The sequence below is a fragment of the Branchiostoma belcheri genome, unplaced genomic scaffold (genome assembly GCF_001625305.1).
Source record: "Branchiostoma belcheri isolate BF01 breed outbred unplaced genomic scaffold, Haploidv18h27 scaffold57, whole genome shotgun sequence".
Taxonomy (NCBI): Eukaryota; Metazoa; Chordata; class Leptocardii; order Amphioxiformes; family Branchiostomatidae; genus Branchiostoma; species Branchiostoma belcheri.
The window spans coordinates 450,074-472,533 of record NW_017804209.1 but is presented as its reverse complement, the minus strand read 5'-3'; the positions used below and the strand labels follow the sequence as shown (position 1 = coordinate 472,533).

General features: G+C 41.7%; 3 protein-coding genes across 3 annotated transcripts in view; 1 reads left to right on the top strand and 2 right to left on the bottom strand.

Annotated features, from left to right (window-relative positions):
- Positions 1-2,173, top strand: part of LOC109481626 (neurogenic locus notch homolog protein 1-like) — a 22,733-nt gene extending 20,560 nt beyond the window's left edge. Inside the window, exons 20-22 of the mRNA XM_019784206.1 lie at positions 462-575; positions 1,281-1,358; positions 1,718-2,173. Of these exons, the coding sequence (XP_019639765.1) occupies positions 462-575; positions 1,281-1,358; positions 1,718-1,827 (302 nt within the window). The 3' untranslated portion in view covers positions 1,828-2,173. The remainder of the gene's footprint in view (positions 1-461; positions 576-1,280; positions 1,359-1,717) is intronic.
- Positions 2,174-4,498: 2,325 nt separating this feature from the next.
- Positions 4,499-12,560, bottom strand: LOC109481625 (fibropellin-1-like). Its single transcript, XM_019784205.1, has 11 exons — positions 12,482-12,560; positions 10,436-10,804; positions 9,789-9,902; positions 8,064-8,177; positions 7,523-7,636; positions 6,942-7,166; positions 6,245-6,373; positions 5,781-5,900; positions 5,375-5,488; positions 4,990-5,067; positions 4,499-4,846 (listed from the first exon to the last, which is right to left on the bottom strand). Exons 1-11 carry the CDS (start codon positions 12,555-12,557, stop codon positions 4,737-4,739), a joined length of 1,563 nt encoding a protein of 520 aa, XP_019639764.1. The 5' UTR covers positions 12,558-12,560; the 3' UTR covers positions 4,499-4,736.
- An 8,437-nt stretch (positions 12,561-20,997) lies between these two features.
- LOC109481685 overlaps positions 20,998-22,460 on the bottom strand; it is a 4,180-nt gene continuing 2,717 nt past the window's right edge. Inside the window, exon 3 of the mRNA XM_019784272.1 lies at positions 20,998-21,080. The gene's annotated coding sequence lies outside the window, so the exon portion shown is untranslated. The remainder of the gene's footprint in view (positions 21,081-22,460) is intronic.

Genomic DNA, 22,460 nt, shown 5'->3' with positions numbered 1-22,460 from the left:
GAAGGTTGGGAGCTGCCCAAGTCCTACCTACCCTACTCCGCAAGGAGGCGGGGAGGTCAGAAGATCCACACAAGTCTCGACCTGGTCTCGTGTTCTCGCGAGACTAGGTCACTCCGTGATCAAGGTGTACAGTCGACACCGAAAATTTAGAGGTACGTGATTTACCTTACAAAAATACAGTCACTGATCGAAGAATTTCTACTAAATGTGATTTAGTCTAATATGGTTTTTGTTGTTCTAAAGCTGGAGATGCAGCACATTTTGCCTTGGTAAATGATGTGACATAAAATTAATTACGAAGTAAATACCATAGATTTATTTCCAATAGCCAGTTAAATCGTGTATCAGGTAGACTTTAATAAATTGTAGAATTGTACACAGATGTTTTAGCATGACGAGGACGGTCAAAACTTTTTTTTTAATTTTGAGACAACAAAATAGAAAATGTTATTTTTCCCCAGATATTGACGAATGCTCCTCCAATCCTTGTCAAAACGGCGGAGTTTGCTCCGATGGCGTCAACTCTTACACGTGCAGCTGCCCTGCTGGATACTTCGGAGACCACTGTGAAATGGGTGGGCAAAAACCTAACATCATCCTAAAAGTTCATCTGTGTTGGTGGTAATCATAGGAAAATGTTGAACTTCTAACACAGGGGTTACACAAAGATCAATTTTAACGACCACTGTCGCCTTCATCAGGATAATTAATGACCAATCACCAATGTCCAAAAACCTAACATGTCCAGCTCAATTTGAAACGCATGTACATAGTTCATGAAGCAGCTATCCAAACTTTAGAGGTATTAGATTTTCGTTAACTTGTATTTCGTCATCCACTGATTAGCTATGGGAATAATTAGGATGATTGTTGCAGCTGTATGGACAGAAAAAATGTAGTTAATTGTGTTTATTGAGATACTCTTTAGCCCATTGATAGACATCAATATATCAATAAACAGATATTATCAAGTTTATAAATTTCATACTGAAAGTCCATCTGTGTTGGTAGTATATATCATGTTTTAAGTTACAACTTTGATCCAACACAATAAAGTTCTCTCACCCAGAGCTTTCGACCAGTGACTCTGGTCTTCCTCAGTAGACTGAAGCGGTGAGGCCAAAGAAGCCACGTGACAAGCTTCACTGGGTCAGTCTACTGAGGAAGACAAGAGTGACTGGTCGAAAGATCTACAGATGAGAAAAAAATCAATGTGTTGGATCAAAACCTTTAAATGTAGACAGGTTGATAACTTGTTTTATCCATTCCTTTGTCCCCAGATCTGGACCTGTGTGCCCAGGTGGCCTGTCCGTTCAACTGGCAGTGTCAGGACCACGGAGACCATTTCATCTGTCTGGGTAAGAGATTCAACTTCAATCTTCAGAAACTCATAATCCGAGAAAGACAATAATCGGTTACAAATGTTCATGTCAGACATTATCGTACAGACACAAGATTCAGATTATTTCCAGGGATAGCAATGCATGCTTTTTACACAAAATTGAATTTCTATTTTAGAATGTAGACAGGAATGTCGGCCTCAATTGCATGTTTTGAAGGTTATATCATGTAGACTACAACACTGTCAACTAATATGGCAGTCAAAAATAACTTATCTATTAGTAATTATATTATTGAAATATTACGAAATTTTGATAAAAGTGAACAATTTCCTTATCGATATGCATCTTATATCATATATTCAAATTGTTTTTAGCCAGGAGCTTCAAGCTGCTGGAGCCCTACTCGTGCAGCAGCGCCTCCTGTCCGGACGGCATGTACTGCAGGGAGGAGGGGCCGGCATCTTTCTCGTGCAGAGCCGGGTGACGTCATGACGAGTCTAACCTGCAACAAGACGGACCGGAAACGGAACACGGACAAAAACCTGCTGACAAAAACACAAATTGAGCTAAAGCAAACCCCTAATTCTTCTTATTCAACCTTTTGCTGTAGGCATGCTAGTGGGTTAAGAAGAGGCAAGATGCGTAACACACCAGTGTGACTATCTGTGAGACTTCGTGTGTGCACTACGATAGTTTCCAGCATTCTAAATTTAATGCTATGTAAGTGAGATGGCAACGAGATTTAAAATTTAAATACTTTCATTGCAACGACATATACATAATGTAACATCATACTTTCTTTAACAACTGTACACCGTCTGGAAAGATGACAAGGGCTTACTCTCCAAGCAGAGGCTCGGGTTTTGGGTTTTTCGTGTGTTTTTAGGCTTTTTTTTTGCACTAGAATTTTTGTTCACCTAACTGGGTTGGGTGAAAGAAAACCCGATAAAAAAGCCTAAAAACACGCTAAAAATGCCCACAAAACCCAAAACTCTGCTTGGAGAGTAGACAAGGGTCCAAGAGTTCGAAGAGTGCCCAACGAAACTCTACGTATACAACAGACCTTTGGGTGATGCTTTGATAGTATGATAAGGCCACACCAATTTAACTTGTTGCTTTTCGGATCGCCTTGTCCATTTTTTTCTGATTTGCAAAAAAAATTGGTTAAATTAACCACAAAATGCTTAATGAAAGACATATTTCGGACCCAACAGTTGACGAAAGTCCTTCTCTTCCCAGTTCTTAAAGTTTTTCTATGTAAGAATGCAGTTTTGTTTCATTAAAAGTTCAAAATCAATTGTTTTAATTATAAACCAGCCTGGTATGTTCACTTCATGGATCATATTGTAACATGTCCGGCTATCATGGGTTGATTTTGTCTGTTTTTTTTTTTTCGCCCTGTCGCTTCTTTTTTTTTTCTGAAAAAATCCGAGAAACAACAAATCAAAGGTGTGGCCTAAAGTGGTATAACATTGCAGAACGGTCTTCATGATAACGAAATAATTTATCTTAGGAATCAACAACAGCTAAATAACTTATCTTCTTGGCAGCTTGACTTCTTTAACCCTTTCTTCGCAAATGCAGACTCAAATAAATGAATATAATCAAGAAGCAGAGATTGTTGTCGATCTTTTGTCGTCACTTATTTCTGAACCTGTTGAAGCACATTCTGTCGTTTTGACAAGGTGATAAGAAGTGTATTGAATCCGAAGAATTGCAGGTAAAAGCAAGACGGTTATTTCCGTAAATAATTTCATCAGGTTGGTAAACGAATGACTAGCAAAGTTCTTTGATCACAACCATTTATTTTTCACTAGCCGACGTTTCGATGACCGTCTGTCATCTTCATCAGGGCAATTCTGACTGGTTTACTGTACACTGACGCTAGATGTTACTTGGTGCATAGTGCACTAAAGGTGTTACATGGTTCACAGTGCATGTCCCTATGATGCAACAATGCCTATGTATGTATGCCACAATTGCATTACGTTCGGAAATGCAATGTTAACAGTAAAAACTAGCTTAGTAATACAAGTGCACTGTGAACCAAGTAACAGTGCACGGTGAACCATGTAACACCTTTAGTGCACTATATGCACCAGGTAACACAACGTGATCTCGCGAGAGTTACGGTTACAAACACGAGACCTCATTCAAACGAGACTTTACTGATACGTGACGTGAGCAGTTGATCATTAATTATCCTAATGAAGGCGACAGTGGTCGCGGAAAATTTGATCCCTGTAGAATTGTGTGTTGGAGTTCATCGTTTTACTATCATAATGATTACTATCAACACAGATGGACTTTCATGATAGTCTACAGTATCGTATATAATACCATCTACAACTATCATTCAATTAAGTGGTTATTGACCTATAATATGTTGATACTTCTAGCGATATGGAAATAAAATTTACAAAAAGGGCAGAATATATATGTGATGTCAAAAAAGATTGAAGACACGATCCAATTCTCGATTATAGTCATTTATTTGAGTCTGTATTTGCGAGAAAAGTGTTGAAGAAGCCAGGCTAAACTAAAAGGTTTCCATAACCAGCATTTTAAAGATTGGTATATTTTAGTAGTAGATTTATTAGATTTAGTAGTAGATTAGTAGATTTTCTATTAATTTTATTTTTATTTGATGTGTTTTCGTAAAATTTAGTCTTTCTAAGGAACACACTGATGATCCCATTCATTTCGTTACATATTATGCATATATCGTTGCAAAGAACTTGCTTGGTATCTATAAATGTTGGTATCTCACTTACAAAGAATTAAACTGCTGGAAAGCTGTGTTACGCACGCACGCTTTGTCACACATGTAAGGCATTATCTGCTATTTTGGTTCATATGTAATCAAATTCATTACGTACAGTATATATTGTTTTGACTTCCATTTTATATTAGTTTGTTCTATCCTCTGACCCCGTTTTTTTAGTTATTAATATCTGTTAATCGGATATTTGATTGGATGACCTATTGTACAGTTGATTTATATTGATTTGATTGCTAATGTGATTTTAAGTTCAGTTTATGGTAGTTCTGTTAGTTCTGTTAGTTATGTCAGTCTTCTGTTAATTCTGTTGTATTCAATTTACTTTCTCATATTCCGTTGTTATATTTTGTATGTTTTAATTGGACTCCAGGGAGAATAGTGGAAAATGTATTAACTAATGAAGATCTATAAAAACCAAAGCAAACCAAACCAAAGCAAACCAAAAATAGATGTTGTCTTGTCTAAAGCCACTAATATATGCTTACAGTCAGCAAAAGGTTGAATAAGAAGAATTAGGGGTTTGTTTAAGCTCAATTTGTGTTTTTGTCAGCAGGTTTTTTTCCGTGTTCCGTTTCCGGTCCGTCTTGTTGCAGGTTAGACTCATCATGACGTCACCCGGCTCTGCACGAGAAAGATGCCGGCCCCTCCTCCCTGCAGTACATGCCGTCCGGACAGGAGGCGCTGCTGCACGAGTAGGGCTTTGCCAGTCTGATCGTTCCAGCTACAAAAAGATATATCATTATATAGTGTTACTGTCAAAGCTAATAAGTTTAGACTTACAAATTACAAGAAAGTGTCTATATTGTGCATATTTGTGTTTGGAAAGTAACTATAGTTTATACGAAGCGCCAGCTTTACCCTTACCCAGACAGATGAAGTGGTTCCCTTGGTCCTGACACTGCCAGTTGAACGGACAGGCGACCTGGGCGCACAGGTCCAGATCTGGGGACAAATGAAGGATCACGGTATGTTAGTACAACGTGCTAGCACTAAGGCTAGGTAGTCGTGGCACTGCGGGATTTAAGCCTAAAATACCATTGACAAAGCATTGCTATGAACATTAATGGAGATTTTATTATTAATGGGTCAAGATACTTGGATAGGTTCTTTTTAAGGTATGTATTGATATATGGTTGCCCTAATCTTTATGCGTCTGCTCTATCAGTTAGCATATAGGTTACAAATGCTGAGTGAATAATTTGAATGCCAATAAATGCCCATAACTTTCAACAGGTTCTACCAGAGATACCTGTTTGGCAGTTGGTCCCTCCATATCCGATCGTGCAGTGGCAAACGTAGGAGTTGACGCCGTTGTTGCATGTTCCGCCATTTTGACAAGGATTCGAGGAGCACTCATCAATATCTATTGGATCAAACATGGAGCAATGTGTCATTTTGTGTATCTTCCCTACACATCTCAACAAAAAAGTCACTCAGTAGTTTTAGCAACCGCTAGTTGTATTACGTCCATAACAATATGAGATTGTTACGATTCGATACATTTGATGATTGTGTAGTTGATGATGTATGATATCAATAACAGTCAATATATATTCGTCAATATTTCATAACATAAAACAAAACATGTACTTCAATCCACGGTTAAATCCACGGTTGTGGCCTTTATACGAAATACATACAGAACAATTATATACCTATGTTGCAGAGGTCTCCTTGATATCCATCAGGACAGGAACAGACGCTGTAGGAGTCGTTAAAGCAGGTCGAGCAGACGCCGTTGTTGTAGCAGATGTTCCGCTGGCAGGGCTTGGGATCTGAAGAGGAATGAAAAAAAAAAGATTTCCAACTATAAGTTTCAGTAAGTTAGGCATTGTGTTGGGATAAAATTTGATTAAGAAATACCATTTGCCCTACGAGTAATGATATGGCACATGGGCTTTGATATTTAAAGAAAAACGTGATGTATGCCTCCCCTCACAACAGTATACGGTTTGAAGGCAATGAACCGTAAGACTGTAACACAGATTTATCGAGTCTTTTGGGAAGATACATTCATCAGTTTAATATCTTAGGATTTTGAAAGTCTGCAGTCTTTACATGCATGGGACAGTATTTTTTGTGTGTGTATGAGACAAAGGAGTAGAGACAGAAAACTTACCAGACTTGCAGACGTAGTTGTGCCTCTCAGTGCACGAGTCGGTTTTTGCACGATGGTTGTCCGTGCTGTCCAGGTAAGCACACAGCTCACAGGAGGTGGTGGGTTCACTGGCAGACCATTGTAGCTGGCCTAATGTGTACAAATTCAAGTTCATGCAGTGACAGAACTAAATTAAATAAGTGTACAGTTTACGTCGTGAAGGTTGGACATCCTGCTAATAAAGTACGCCAAACAACAGTTACTTAACCAACTGCATATGATTTTGGAAACGGTCAGACGTTTCAGGTAGCATCCACTACCTTTTGTCGGTGACAGTGGAGACTTGCAGGAGACTGTCAGGTTTAGAAGCACGAACTGTTGGTTGATATGAAAATACGTGAAGATAAAGGAAACAATAGGTAGATAAGTCAAGACAAGGATGATACAAATCAAGCTCCTGTTATTTCGGAACAGGAGCGTAAGTGCTGTCTGTCCTTTGGGAAGGGAGTGCCAGTAGTCAAGTGCCTAAGAATTCTACCCATAAGTGTACAATTATTTATTAAATTTCTACCCTTGGGACAGTTTCGTGTGTGCTGATTTTTTTTATCGGCAGTGGCCAATGCAGAATTTAAAAAAAAAAGTTAAAATTCGTGAGCATGTCGTTAAGTTGCCCAGCTTTGGATTCATTGATAGAAAAAAAATGGTATATAGGAAGTACCGGAAACGCTGGTCCCGTCAGCATATGTCATCACTCCAGGCGACAGCTTGAGTCCGATCCACGGGGACACGTCACTTCCGGTAGGGATGGAATCAGCGATGAGCCGCTGCAGCTCGGCCTCCTTCACATCCACCAGGTGCCCCCCCCTGGTCTGGCACTCCTGGCTCGCTTTAGGATAGGACACGGCGTCGGAGGAGAACAGCAGGCAGCCGTCAACGTATGGAACTGGGGAAACGTTGAATCATTGTCATTTTTATCAATCTTTATTGTCGTATTTCTTAGGCTCACTCCAATCTCACCTCAGCTCATCAATTTTAACGTATTGACAGTAGGACTTCCTACCTTTGAACACTATCAAAATTATTGTTTCTGAAAAAAATTGTACCGGTTGCTTCAAAAATAGTGGTCAAATTAAAAGTCAACGATATCTTTCAACAAGTCAACGATAAGTTGCTTGTCATGGGACGACTCATGATAATAGTCACAGTGATCGAAATATTGTTTGCTAGCCTCAACCGCAAATCTACTTTATCTCACTAGTCCAAACGAATCTTTGAATTAATATGAATGGCTAAACTCACCCGTTTCACACTTGTCTCCCAAGCGACCTTTAGGACAGACACAGCTGTAGCCGTTCACGTGATCCACACAAGTTCCGCCTCCTAAACACGGACTGCTCGCACACTCGTCAATATCTGTGGAATAGAGTCGGTAAGCATTTTAAGGTGTTAGAATGTTGTCCAATTAAAGTGTGATATAGAATACCACGACGAATGATCATAATGTAGGGTTCATTTTTATGCATTTGCGCTGTATGTACTATGATTAACATGACAGTCACATCTAATATTAATCTTTTATGATCTATATAATTTTCCAAACTTACCTGTTTCACAGAGAGTTCCGGTATACCCAGGCACACACTGACAGGTGAAGCTGTTCACTCCGTCCTGACATACTGCTCCATTCTGACAGGGGTCGCTGCTGCACTCATTGATGTCTGAAACCCCGCATCAAAAGTAAATTTATAAGGTATAATGCGCATGTTTCAGATATGGTTCTTGGGATTCACCGTTTACTGTATATAGTTTTATTTATTATTAAAAAGAACTAAATGCCTACCCGTTTCACAGAGAGTTCCGGTATACCCAGGCACACACTGACAGGTGAAGCTGTTCACTCCGTCCTGGCATACTGCTCCATTCTGACAGGGGTCGCTGCTGCACTCGTCAATATCTGTAAGAGTTGTTGCATTCCAAAACGTGGTCCATTCCAAATCATGATTTGGAATAGAATGCACCTGCATTCCAAAACGTGGTCCATTCCAAAACATGATTTGGAATAACACGAAGTGGAATGCCTGTTGCATTCCAAAACGTGATGCATTCCAAAGCATGACTTTCCGTAATCACGTGTCTGGGGGCGGAGCCTCGTACTTAGGGGGCGGAGCTTCGAACTTCTGAGGGCGTGGCTAAATGATACGTGTCTGGGCATGTTTTGTAACGCTCAGCGTTCCATTATAGCTACAGGCTGTCAGACGTGTAAACTTTAATGATGAAATGGGAGTCTCAAAATGTCACACGCGCGTTTTAGAATACCTGTGTCAACTATCTAAATCATGATTAACGTCAAATATTTCCCAAAGTTTCGAATTGGTAGCTTTTGCCCATGCTGTCGGCCTCTATATTTTGACCTTCTAAACCTCCTCGGTGTTAGTCACGGCATGCCCGTCGGACACCGCACACAACTATGCTTCGGCCGTGCACTGGCGGTAACCGAAGCATGGCTCACACGCAACTGTGGCGGCCATCCCTTTCACAATCTAAAAATTCATCAACAAATGTTCAAACTCAACAACTCCACACAGTGACTGTTGTGGTCGAAGCCCTTTCCCAAGCCCACATGTCTGAAGCACGTTTTGGAATATTCCATTTCGTGTCTGAAACATGTTTCGGAATATTCCATAACGTGCCTAGAGAAAGGACATGAAATGGAATATTCCAAAACATGTCTGGAGCACGTTTCGGAATATTCCATATCGTGGCTAGATATCCCATATGGGCCGTGGAGACCACATTCTTACAAAATTAGGCTTATTTGCGTAATTTAATGACACAAAGTAATGCTAAATATTTACAAACTTCACTTAAATATCAAAAGTTTTAACTATAAATGAAAGCTCCTTTCTATAAATTACGTTCTCTCTTCTGTGTATAAACAACTATCACGTGATTCTATTAGCTGGAAAATGATGAGAAACGGATGCGCGAGCGTCCGACCATTTAGGACCGCACACTGATGAAGATAAACTCAGACCAGAACCAGACTATGGAACATCATACCAAGAACATTATCGTACTGTTCATTGACGTCATTCTCCCCATACAGCTCAAACGTACTAATACCTTTGGAACGCTAAGTTCGACGACATGTTCAGACAAGTAAACACGACGTGATTTAACACAGTATCTGTATACAGGCAGCCAACGGACCAAATATGGAAACTTCGGAATGAATAATTAATCACCACTCCTGTCACAGCATGGCCGGTCACGTTTTAGAACATTCCAAATCGTGATCCAGCTGCGCCATATGATTTGGAATACAGCATGTGGAATGCCTGTTGCATTCCAAAACGTGGTCCATTCCAAATCATGATTCGGAATAACACGTTTTGGAATGCAACAAGAGTATACTTTCTTATAGCAGGATTCTACTTTAGAATACCATGATGTGTTTGTGACGATAGAAAAGTTATTCCCTTGACCATATAAGAATAATTCATGAAATTCAAAATAATTCAAATCCACAAGGTTTATCACATGCACATAAATGCTGAATGCCTACTTGTTTCACAGTGAAGTCCAGTATATCCAGGTGCACACCGACAAGTAAGGCTGTTCGCTCCGTCCTGACATGTGGCCCCATTTTGACAGGGGGCGCTGCTGCACACGTGCACATCTGAAATGGTTTGTTATAGAATATATGCTATAAGAGTTGTAGTTCTTTGTACACAATTAAAAGAGATTATGAAATAAAGAATAAACTTTAACAGACAATACTACAATGAATTCATAATGACTTGTACCAACACAGATTGTATTTCATGCTAAATCAAAAGAGATGTTTTCTTTTTTTTTTCATTTGAAAAAAAATCCGGTCAGTAGGAGAGCTTACTATTCACTTGATTTTTTTTTTTTTAGTTTTTAAATTTTTACATCATAACATTGTAGCAGTGTGAACCTGTACTGTTTGATATATGTTCTTAATGTGTGATAATAATCGGTAGGATAATAAAGACCGGTGGTCGAGAGAGTATTTCTGGTGCGACGGTCCGACTAAAGGGATGATGAGAGATTAATGTGATCAATAGTCTGGATGTCCTGCGATAACAGTATTATTGATCTGTATATTTACATATTGTATACCTGACTGTATATCGCTCCGCTCACCATCGTACTTTTATACTAGTAATTAAGTAGTGAAGTACTCACCTCGGGCGCAGAAGGCGAAGCGGTTATTGTAGTTATTCCCGGTCATGCACATGTCGCCATTCTCCACACCACAGGCAGAGCCAGACCGCCAGTTGGCCATGAAGATGTACACTCCGTCAAACGCGGGACACTGAAGGGGATACCTACCGCACAGAACTTGGGATACTTCGTTCATTGGGTAACTGCTGCATCGAGTAAGCCCGGTCTGGACACAGTCGTCTGACGAAAAGTGGCAGTTCCTGTCCCCGGAACACGGTGTGACGTAACCAGCTCGTTCACAAGTAACCTTGACATTCGCGCTGCTCATCTGCCCAGTGGCGGGAACTTTGAAGTAGTCGTAGCCTAGGTATGTTGTCAAGTACGTTCCGGCTGATGAAAAGGAATCGTACGATTAGAGAAATGATAGTTAAGGTTAAAGCTATGGTCAGTATCTAGAATTCACTATTGAAACACAGGAATATATTATCAAGGATGTTTAAGTAGTATGTGCTTCAGAAGAAGTACGGTGTCAAAAGCGAGGGTCACAACACGCCGTACGCGCAATTACGTGCTGTCTTTTTATTCCAGCATATAATGACCAAACATGACGACGGCACACTCAAGTTATATAACTATGAAAGAGGTGCTAGTGTCATGGAAATGGAAAGAAACCTACATTGGGCCTCACTGGAAGACAGAAGAAATATGTCCAGACTATGCATGATGTACAAAATGACTAATAAACTGGTGGATGTCCCAACTACTAAGTACCTAATACCAGCCCAGAAGAGAACAAGAAATAGCCATGCCTTCAAGTACCAGAGTTATCAACCAAGGATTGAGGTGTTCAAGAATTCATTCTTTCCTAGAAGTATCGCAGAGTGGAACTCACTGCCACCAAGTACAGTAGGGGCATTGTCAATAGCTAGCTTTAAACAATGTCTAGAGCTAGAAGTTCAAGGGTTAGGTGTAACAAGTCGATCAGTGTAATATAGCCAGCTGCCGCCGCGCCGCGTGCCTGCGAAGCTGGTGTGTTACGCCGACAGGAGGTTATAACGGCTATACAGATACAGGATTCTGTATGAACAACTACAGATATCACTTTATTTTATACTGCCACCAACACAGAGTACATATACAGGACAGGACAATACTCGTTTTCACTTGAGTTAAGTGAGGAAAGTCGTGTAAAGTGCATTTCCCAAGGGCACAAGATCGGTGGCATGTCAGGACTCGAACCCGAGACATCTAGGACATCGTAGTCGAGCACTCTACCGCTACGCCACACAGATTTTGGGGGTCCGTATAAATAAGTGGTGAGTACCGCGGCCGTACGGAATCCAACGGATTTGGAAGCACGCAGACACGCCGTAGAACTTTAAGTGCAAGTAAAATTTTTTTCTGCGGTCTGCGGATTCACCCCCGCCCAGTACGTTCCATTGCGGACGACGCGCGTACGCTGTAAGTACCGTACGTACCGTACATAAGCATCACATGTAAGTACGGCCTCCATAAACTTGCAATCGCACAGAGATCGTACGTTGTAAGCACGTACAACTCACCACTTGCGCAACGAACGATGCACGCAAACGCATACTTGCAGACCACATACTTACACCCTGCGCAACCGTGCGAGTTACGTCCGTTGCTAGCCACAAGTTTCCATATATAATATACAGTGCACATGGCATTCTTCCCAATTCTACATACTAGAAAATTATGAGATTATGTACATTCACCAATCACAATATTTTTGCTCTTTCGTAATTTAAAGTGGTATGGACTATAATAATTATTAACTTCATAAAAAAGTGAGATAAATTATAGATAAAGTAAATAAATAAATAAAACGCTAGAAATACATCTGCACATAGCTGTCCATGTGGAGGTTAAGCCAAACCATGCATTCATCAAAAATTTATATATAAATAAGAACAGAAGGAACACCATTATAACTGCAGTATCTAGAAGAATTGCATGGGAATCAATGTAACAACGGCTGTAATAATGCTATTGTTTTTGTGCCTTCATAGTTTATATCATTAAATCAAGTTGTAGTTTCCTTACCTTGTGACTGGACCGGACAGGCGACCAGAGCCAAAGTCAAGAACAGGAGCGTCCACATCTTTACCATCTGAGACATTCGGTTGAGATCCCTTAACTTGTGCGGGGCCTCTACGGTGTGTGCGTGCTTATATGCTGTTGTTAGCGACAAGAATGAACGCTAAACCCAGAGAACCAATCACCTACCTCACCCTAGCCAACAGACCGCTGTTTGTTGCAGGCCGCAGTAACACATCCTTGACAACACGGGCAGCTGCCGCAAACTCTAAAAACATCGCAACTTAAGGATTAGTTGCTTTGCACGAGGCATTCCAGGTTATAGGCAATGTTGCGGAGAGTGAGGTGTTTTGCTGCTGACCAGAGACGTAGCCAATTTTTTCGTGCCATAGGCAATAAACCTTCACCATCGTTTATATTGCTTGTTTCGATGCGAGGCATAACAGATACTGATGAGCAATGTTTGTGGAAAGTGTTTTGCTGACGTAGTAAGGGCCAAACATATGGCACAGAAGCCCAACATATCATACAAGGGATAATATCGTCGCGTTTTTCAATCACTCAATCATAGACTTGTTTCTTAAGATAGTTGAGACGTTAACATAGTGTGAAGCGTGTTCTGTGGGGTACACGATCAGGGAATGACCCCTGTATACGGTGACATGTACAGAACAGTGGCGGAGAAGATAAATACAGTTTATATATGCCAGTCTGTCCCTTCCCACACCAACGTAGGTGGAAAAATGGGGCATATAAAGAAATGTAACGATCTCTCCCCCAACCTCTGCTTGGAGAGTACTTTGGACGCTAACATATGTAGGACTTTGACTGTCGTTGGCCGCCGATGGAGGAGGTGAGTGAATATCCTTGACAACGTCGGCTTGTCCGCAAACACTCCAAACTTTGTCATCACAGACTACCCCGGGCTACGGACTGTAGCATTAGGCACGTCGGGCAAGAAGGAATGTCAAGTCAAGCCAAAGCCTTTCTTTATTCTCCAAGCGGAGGTGTTCAGCCCACGGCTTACTCGAGATTTTTGCCGCCGTAGACATCGCAGAATTAACTCAACTAAAAATGTAGCAGTAGTAGAAGTACTAGTAGTAGTAGTAGTACATGTTCGGTACATGCATATGACCGCTTTTCAAATAGTTAGACTGTGAATGCTACTATTGGAGGCCCAAAGGATGTTGAGATAATAACAAATTATTTGTCATAGTAACAAGGAGAACATTTTTTATTAGGTCCCTTGGTCTTGGTTGAATGACGTAACCACGGAATCTTTGATTAAATGTCCTAGTATAGTCTCAAATTGTTCTCGCACGAACTCCCATGTTCTAAATGCCAGACGACTTATTGCAAACCCGCCAGACATGTTTGCGTGGTCAGGTACACAGTGCCTTGGCATGGTTTGTGTAAAAAGGTAGGAAGTGTTCGTGTGACCAAGAAAAGTAGTTCGTGTGGCCTGTATAGTGACCCAGCGGAAATAGTTCGTGTGACCTGTACAGTGACCCAGCGGAAATAGTTCGTGTGACCTGTACAGTGACACAGAGGCTGAAATAGTTCGTGTGACCTGTACAGTGACCCAGTGGAAATAGTTCATGTGACTTGTACAATGACCCAGTGGAAATAGTTCGTGTGACCTGTACAGTGACCCAGCGGAAATAGTTCGTGTGACCTGTACAGTGACACAGAGGAAATAGTTCGTGTGACCTGTACAGTGACCCAGCGGAAATAGTTCGTGTGACCTGTTCAGTGACACAGAGGAAATAGTTCGTATTTACCTGTATAGTGACCCAGGGGACAATCATTAACCTCAGGCGACCTTAGAACTCTGCTCTTTGCCATACAAGAAAAAGCTATTCTTGTTTTACCTCCCCAAAACCCACAAATTTTGAAAAAGGTGGGACATTACGTCTTCCATTGTTTACAGAAGAGAAGTCAAACCCCTTAGACATAGTTTTAGTCATAGCTATATCTTTAGACAACTACCTTTTATCGTGTAGATCTTAGTTATTTTATTCTACGTTTCATTGTACTTTTATGTTTGTAATTTGCAATTAGCCCCCAGGGCACGAATTTGCAATAAACTTCTATTAAAGATCACGAGTTTTGATACTCCAATCGGTCTCTTAGAAACAAAAAAGGGACTTAAAGAAATAAAACGTTACGCCCCATGTTTGGTGCATGGGACAGGAAGAGTAAGTTATGTTTCTGCGGGTAACAAGATTTCTTTTTATCCAAATTTTGTCAACATTTATGATAATACGGTGGTTTGGTCTTAGTCCAAGGATTTCCGAACTTATACTGCTCCTGTATATAATAGATAGACATGGCTCCTGTCAAGATAGACATGGGATAGTAGTAGTAGTAGTAATGATAACATAATGATAATGTAACCATTATTCACTAAGCAATCAAAGATTCGTGATTATGCAGCTGTTTGATTTTCATTGTTTTAGTTGAGGTGAACGAGTGCAGAAGCGCCCCCTGTCAGAATGGAGCAGTATGCTATGATGAGTTTAACAGCTTCACCTGTCAGTGTGTGCCTGGGTACACTGGAACTCTCTGTGAAATGGGTAGGTTTTGGGGCTATGATATTTGTTATTACAATTGTAACTTAATTCCTGTTTTTGTATACTAACAGGTATACAAATTATGCATTAGCATATTTTTAACGATTATCGATGTGAACGACATGTCACATTTAACTTAAATTATACTCTTACAGAAGTAAACGAGTGCAACAGCGCCCCCTGTCAAAATTGAGCAGTATGCCATGATGAGTTTAACAGCTTCACCTGTCAGTGTGTGCCTGGGTATACCGGAAGTCTCTGTGAAATAGGTAGGTTTTCAGCTATTATATTTCATATTACAATAACTTAATTTGTGCTTTTGTATGCAAACAGGGCCAGATCGTTTAGCATATATGTTTTTCTTCACGATTATCGATTGGACTTGTTAAGTAGAAGTTTGATTTTACCCTAACAGAAATAGACGAGTGCAGAAGCGCCCCCTGTCAGAACGGAGCAGTATGCCAGGACGGAGTGAACAGCATCACCTGTCAGTGTGTGCCTGGGTATACTGGAACTCTCTGTGAAATCACAATAGCATTTAACATTCTCTTTTTCTCAGACCATGGAAGACGTAATATCCCACCTTTTCTAAAAATTAGTGGGTTTTGGGAAGTTAAAAGAAGAATAGTTTTTTAATGAAGTACTCACCCCGAGCGCACATGGCGTAGCGGTTATAGTAGTTAATCCCGAACTGGTAGGCGTTGCTCTCCACTCCCCAGGCCGACCCGGACACACAAAGTAAATAAATAAAACAAATGGCAATAACTAATAATTTATTTTTATTAATAGTTTATTAATCATATTGTACATCATGCATAGTCTGGACCTTACCTGTGACACCTCACCCATTCCCAGGAAGTTGCAGTTGGTCAGACCGGACGTGACGCAGTCGCCTGACGAAAAGGAGCAGCTCCCGTCCCCGACACACGGTGTGACGTAACCAGCTCGTTCGCAGGTTGACTTGACATTCGAGCTGGACATGGGCCCAGAAATGGGCACTTTGAAGTAGTCGTAGCCCGAATACGTAGCCAAGAATGTTCCGCCTGAAGAGAGGAAAAGAAGGACCATACCTGTTACGTGGGGTCGTGTGGCGTAGCGGCAGAGTGCGCGACTCGGAACTAAGAGTCCCGGGTTTGAGTCCTGACATGCCACCGATCTTGTGCCCTTGGGAAAGGCACTTTACACGGCTTTCCTCACTTCGCTCAGGTGAAAATGAGTACTGTCCTGTGTTGTATTTGTCCCCTGTGTTGGTGGCGGCATTAACATATGTTGAAGAAAGTTGAGTGTGTCGTCACCACGTCTTGTGATTTACATGTTGAAATAAATGAAAAAAAAGTAGTCGTAGCCTAAATACGTAGCCAAGAATGTTCCGCCTGAAGAGCAAAAAGAAGGACCATGCCTGTTACATCCGTAAATAGTTTCATCAGGTTGATAAGTCACTGTGTAAAGAGACTCTTTTTACACAACCAAGTCTCTTATTCAGTCGACGTTTTGGTGACTGTCTGTCACCTTCCTCAGGGCAGTTCTGACTGGTTCACATTGCACTGCAGCACATGGATACGCCAAAAACAGTAAGTCATGATCAAGCAACCTGATAATATAATGATTTTGGAAACGGTCAGACGTTTCAGGTAGCATCTATAAGCTACTACCTTTCGTCAGTGACACTTGAGAGCTGTCAGGAAGACCTGCTATTCCAACAAGTCTCCAGTGTCCCTGACGAAAGGTATTGGATGCTACCTGAAATGTCTGACCGTTTCCAAAATCATATCCAGTTGCTTAAGTACGTAACTGTTTCTGGTGCATAGTTTAACTGTTTGGCTACACCTTCATAGTCAATAGTCAATCCTTATTGCACAACAATTGTAACGGGTACAATGCATGGCAAAGTCTTCAGTACTACATATCTAGCTAACATCTACTCTCACTTCTACAGTAATACCTACATGTTCTGTGTATCTAAAATAACATTATACTATTTCAAAAAGGTAATACGGTACATGTATATATGTGGAGCATGGCTTACATGATAATGATGATAAAGATTCTTACGGACCTTGTTGTTTAACCGGTTTTTCTAGTTACTTGTATAAAAGAGTGAATCGGTTCTCTGTTCATTTGTGACGCTGAAGAAGAGTGATGGATGTCACTCGAAACGTCCGGAAATAGATAAAAAAATCCGTAACTGATCCAGTAGTAGAGTTTGAATTTTCTTACAAGTATGTACAGGGAAGTTTCGTATCTTACCTTGTGATTGGACCGGACAGGCGACCACGGCCAAAACCAAGAACAGGAGCGTCCACATCTTTACAGTCTTCAGGCTCCCGAACTTGTTAACCCGTGTGGAACCTCTCCTCCTGTGTGTGACTGTTTATATGCTGTTGTTAGCGACAATGACGGACGTTGATCCTAGATGCGGCACCTGGTCGCGTTGCCAAGAGCGGACAACACGGGAATGACCCTGATTCTAGAGACACAATCATTGGCGTGGGCCGCAGTAACATGGTCTTGACAACACGGGCAGCTATACCGCGAACTCTTCAAATATATAAAAAAAAAAATTACGGCTCTCAGTGGCCAATATGAGATGTTGTCACATCGGCGCACCAAATCCGTAAGGTGTTTTTGGCATCATGATTAGCCTAAGAGGCTCGGTGGGCGTCACTCCACCGTATAGGTGGGGATGTCGCGTAAAGTGCCTTTCCCAAGGGCACAACGTCGGACCACGGTGAGTATCGAACCCGGGACCTCTCGGTTCCGAGTCCAACGCTCTAACCGTTGCGCCACCGACGCCACGAACTCTCCATACCAGGTTACAAACGCGTACTACTGACCCGGTGTTGAGCAACATCCTTGAGCTTTGCTCTCCTTTTCTCTATGGCTCTAAGGCTGTATGCAAAATATTCTGAAAATATGATAATTTCAAATTTACCAGGAGGATATTGCCTGAGGTCCAGCCTTGTTAGTCGCTACCCGCTGTCAAGCCATACACATGATCCTGCTAAATACATGACTCAGGCACTACTATGTGGTTTCCGATATACCTGCGACAAGGGGCGGGAAGGGTTTGGTCGTGATGAGGGACACTAAACATTAACCTAATCCCAATCGTAAGTCTAACCCTAGCCCTGAACAATGATCCCAACCATAACCCTAACTCTAATACCAACCTTAACCCTAATCTTATCTCTAATACCAACCATAACCCTAACACTAATATCAGCCCCAACCCTAACACTATCCTTAACTCTAATAGTATACCAACCCCAACCCTAACCCTAAACACCTGACTTCTCACGTATGTGGCAGCTCAAGGATTTGGCTCAACACCGACGATCTTAGTTAGTGGACTTAACCTAAATTAACCTATTCGTAACAAGGCTGGGCTCCAGACTACGTCACCGGTGATGAAGTCCAGTGACCCCGCGGTTGCCGATCTTTGCGCCACCAGTAGCCGAGAGCCAATTCTTGTTAGCTTTGGGCCGCTATCGTGGGGATCTTGGAGAGTAGACTTCAGTGACGATTCACATACCATGTATATAGTAACCACTTACTAACGGTGACCACCTTTACATAGTTACAACATGCAATAAGCTAGGGTGTTATCTTGACATCTTAGGATGCGACCGGTATTAGTTACCTCACAGCCGCTTCAGCTAACAAGGCTGGGCGCCAGACTATGTGACCAGGTGCCGAAGGTAAAGTCCAGTGACCTCACGGTTACCGCACGTTCCCGCCGTCCTGTGACTCCGTTAATGGCCGTGTTTGTGGAAACGGAGGTGTTTCACTGAGGTGAACGTACCTTAGCACGACCGGCTGGTATTGAACGGTCTAAGAGACATACTACATTGCAACTTTGATAACTGTTTTGCTGTTGTACACAATTACCAAAGGATTGTTATCGTGCAAACATACATGTAGAAGCTCTCAAACAAAATAAAAGATGAAACCGGAGTTATTTTGACACAAATGCATTAATTGGTACTTAAAATCCGCAAGTCATTTTGTTTAAAAAGGCTTTAAAATCATAGTGTCAAAGTCCTTTCTATTTTTTACATTTCATTTATGGATTCAGAGCCATGCTCAGGCACGTTCACCGTTCTGGATAGTCCACGCATATTCAGAATCATACCTGGGGCATATCTATATATTCTTGGATATCTAGAACCATGGTTGATCATACATGTAACCCTAACACATTCATGCATTGATCTCAGCAGGCACGGTTCTGGGTACAATAGTGACCTCACGGTCATCGCACGTACTCTGCCCTTTGATCCCATATACTGTGTTATACGTCAATTATCCTACAAAAACTCGGGGAACATAAGACAAATCAGACACAGTTTGGCCGGAAAAAGGGAAAAGCTTTAATTTGTGACTTTTCCGAAACAAACACAGGTGGAGGAAGGGGTGGTGGTGGGTGAAGAGACAAACTAAAACAAGACCGGCACCCGCGTACCGTCAAGTCGAATGGCGTATCACGTGATCGTGTCAAAGGTTACGGGCCGAAACAAAAGAAACGGGGGTTTTCTAGACAATTAACAAAAATTACCAATGGTCAATTTTTCCCAAATTATCCTACAAAAACTCAGGAAACATAAGACAAATCAGACACAGTTTGGCCGGAAAAAGGGAAAAGCTTTAATTTGTGACTTTTCCGAAACAAACACCAAAGGAACGGCCAAACTGCAAAACATAGTTATTTTAAATTTAGAAAACCACCACCTACTCCTTTTCTTTCTCTTTAGCTTCCTATGATATCATACTTGAACATTGCTTTGGGGTTACCAACCCAGGAAGGAACAATATAACAACAATTCAAAAATATAAAACTGTTACAACTTATAACAGTATAACTGCTGTCGAACTATTCAGGCTAACAACCATCATAACTTCTTACAATAGTTCACTAATAGGGAATCATATAAGAACATGCGCAACAAACTAAAGGGACCTAAACACATAGGTCAACTTGTAACAATAACATTGTCTCCTCCTAACAAAACCATCTATTAGTAGTCTACGATGTGGTGTAAGATACTAGTACTACAAAGCCATCTTACGAATGCTAGTCACCATTCTGGAACATAGACTTAACCGGGTGGCTAAGGGAACTTTCAGATACAGCAAGTAGGCGTCCGAACGCCAGTCACCCTGAAGGCGAATCAAGTCAATAGGAACACCTGAACGAAAGGCAAAGGTGGCACCACCTCTACGTCCACTATGTAGTGAGTATCTAGCTGGGCTTAAACCTGCTCTAATCAGGATCTGCTTGAAAGCCTTATCGAAAACGCTCTGAGTCAAAGGTACAAATCCGGATCTATGTGGTCTCGTAAAAGCTGCGATAGTATCAAAATTGCGATTCAACTTAACCATATTACAGTATGCCGATACAGGACAAAGAGGAGAATTCTTGATCTCCATCACGGGAACGTACAATACTCTCTCAGCACACTGTAATGTCTTAGACCATCTAATTCTGATCAGCAAAACTCCTCTATGTACAGCAAAATCATGCATAGTGAACTGTTTAGCCGGATCGAACTCATGCTTAGACACAAAGTTAGATTTTCTCTGAAATGTGAAGAAACTTAAAAGAATCACTGTCCATATGGTTGCCTGAAACGAGTCCGAGGTATCTAACTGTTCATGGATCTTGAGTAAGACTTCTGGGGTGAATGGCAGCTTTTGACGTGGCGTATGTCCCATTTGTTTCTTCAGTCCACGTAGCACTAGGGCTAGATCCATAGACGAGAAAGCCGCGGTGTCTAGTCCGAACAGGATGTGAAAGGTTTTAATACCACTGATATAGTTTGCAATTGATGCTGGCGCCCGAAAGGAACGACTGAGAAACTCAGCATAAGTCTCCAGGGTGTCTACTGTTGACGGAAAGGGCGGTAAACCGTAGAAAGTACAGAACAGCATGTAGGTTCGTAAATGTGTTCTCAAGTTCCCCCAAGTTCCTTCAGCAAAGGCTGCCCGTTTAGTCTGACGCACTCGGTCTCGCAGTAATGTAAGGTCTTTGCTGGCTAGAAACAAACAAACAAACAGAACAGAACAAATGCATTAGACCTTATCATACAGTCAATAAGGGCACTCCAAGATAAAGTCTTCCTGGAATACCGGAATCTCACAAGTGGTCTGGTGTCGTGTGAGACTCTTGAACTGCTGAGAGTGATACGTTGACAGGTGCCATCGCGAAAGATGATCTGCAATCCGATTGTGGGAACCTTGAATGTGTGTGGCCTTCACCTGGAACTCAAATGTGGCAGCCAACAGCCATAATTCCCTCGCACACTGCAACAGTTCCCGATCACGAGCACGGCCGGAGTTTAATACGTGCACACATGCCATGTTGTCGCAGTGTACCAAAATTCGCTGTCCAAACCATTGGGGTGCCCACTTCCGTGCCGCGACTACAATTGTTAATATTTCAAGCACGTGTATCTTTGATCCAAACTGTTCCAAAGTCCGCTCGGGAAACTCGCAATGGAAGAACTGACCGTTGGAGAAACCGCCGCACCCCGTGACACAGGCATCGGTCATAACCAACTCGTCAGGGTCGCTGTAAATGTCTGGAACCATCATCGATACACCGTTGTATGAATCCATAAACCGCTGCCACCACTTGAGATCCAATCTGAAATCCCGTGTCAAGCGAAGTCTATGGTGGTTCCGTCGTAGTGAACGCAATGCCTCCAACATACGTGATATAAACAGTCGTCCGGGAGGCACACAGGATGAGACAAAAACGAGCTTACCGATCAGGGACTGGAGTTCGCGTCTAGTGGCCTTCTTCTTGTCCAGCCACGCGCTAACAAGCAGTCTAATCTCTTCTAAGCGGAACTGTGGAACGCGTCTAGTCATAGACACTGTATCGAAATCTATTCCTAAAAATGTCATACACGTAGTAGGGCGCACTGCCTTCTCTGGAGCTTCTTCCAAGCCAAGACTGCCCAAAGTGTTCTGTAAATCTGCGAACGCTGCATCAGCTAAAGATGGAGTTTCCGCTCCTCCGAAATCATCTAAGTAATTACACACATCATAACCTTTCTCCTGCTGAATATAAGTGACGGCTGAAGTCGTTGTTTGGCAAATGTATGCTGATGATCTGAGTCCAAATACTAATCTAGTGTCCACATAGAAATCACCTCTCCAATTGTACAATAGATATTTGTAGTCCTTAGGGTCCACTGGCAACTGCCGGTATGCTCTCCTTAAATCTGTCTTATATAACAAACAACCTGGTCCCTTATTCAAAATCATTTGAGTCATTGTGTCGACTGATGGGTAAGACAACTGTACCGTGTCTCCTAGATAAGTATCTTTAGGTACTGCTTCATTCAATGCATGGCCACATGGAAAACTACAGTCCACTACTACTCTTCTCTTATCACTGTTCCGTTTCT

What these genes read in the sequence shown, in the direction of transcription:
- LOC109481625 (XM_019784205.1), bottom strand. Translation starts at nt 12,557, where the DNA reads ATGTCTCAGATGGTAAAGATGTGGACGCTCCTGTTCTTGACTTTGGCT. An exon ending in TGACGGGACCAGCGTTTCCG is followed by an intron (nt 6,374 to 6,941) that starts GTACTTCCTATA and finishes TGTACACATTAG; the next exon opens with GCCAGCTACAATGGTCTGCC. An exon ending in GAACCACTTCATCTGTCTGG is followed by an intron (nt 4,847 to 4,989) that starts GTAAGGGTAAAG and finishes ATCTTTTTGTAG; the next exon opens with CTGGAACGATCAGACTGGCA.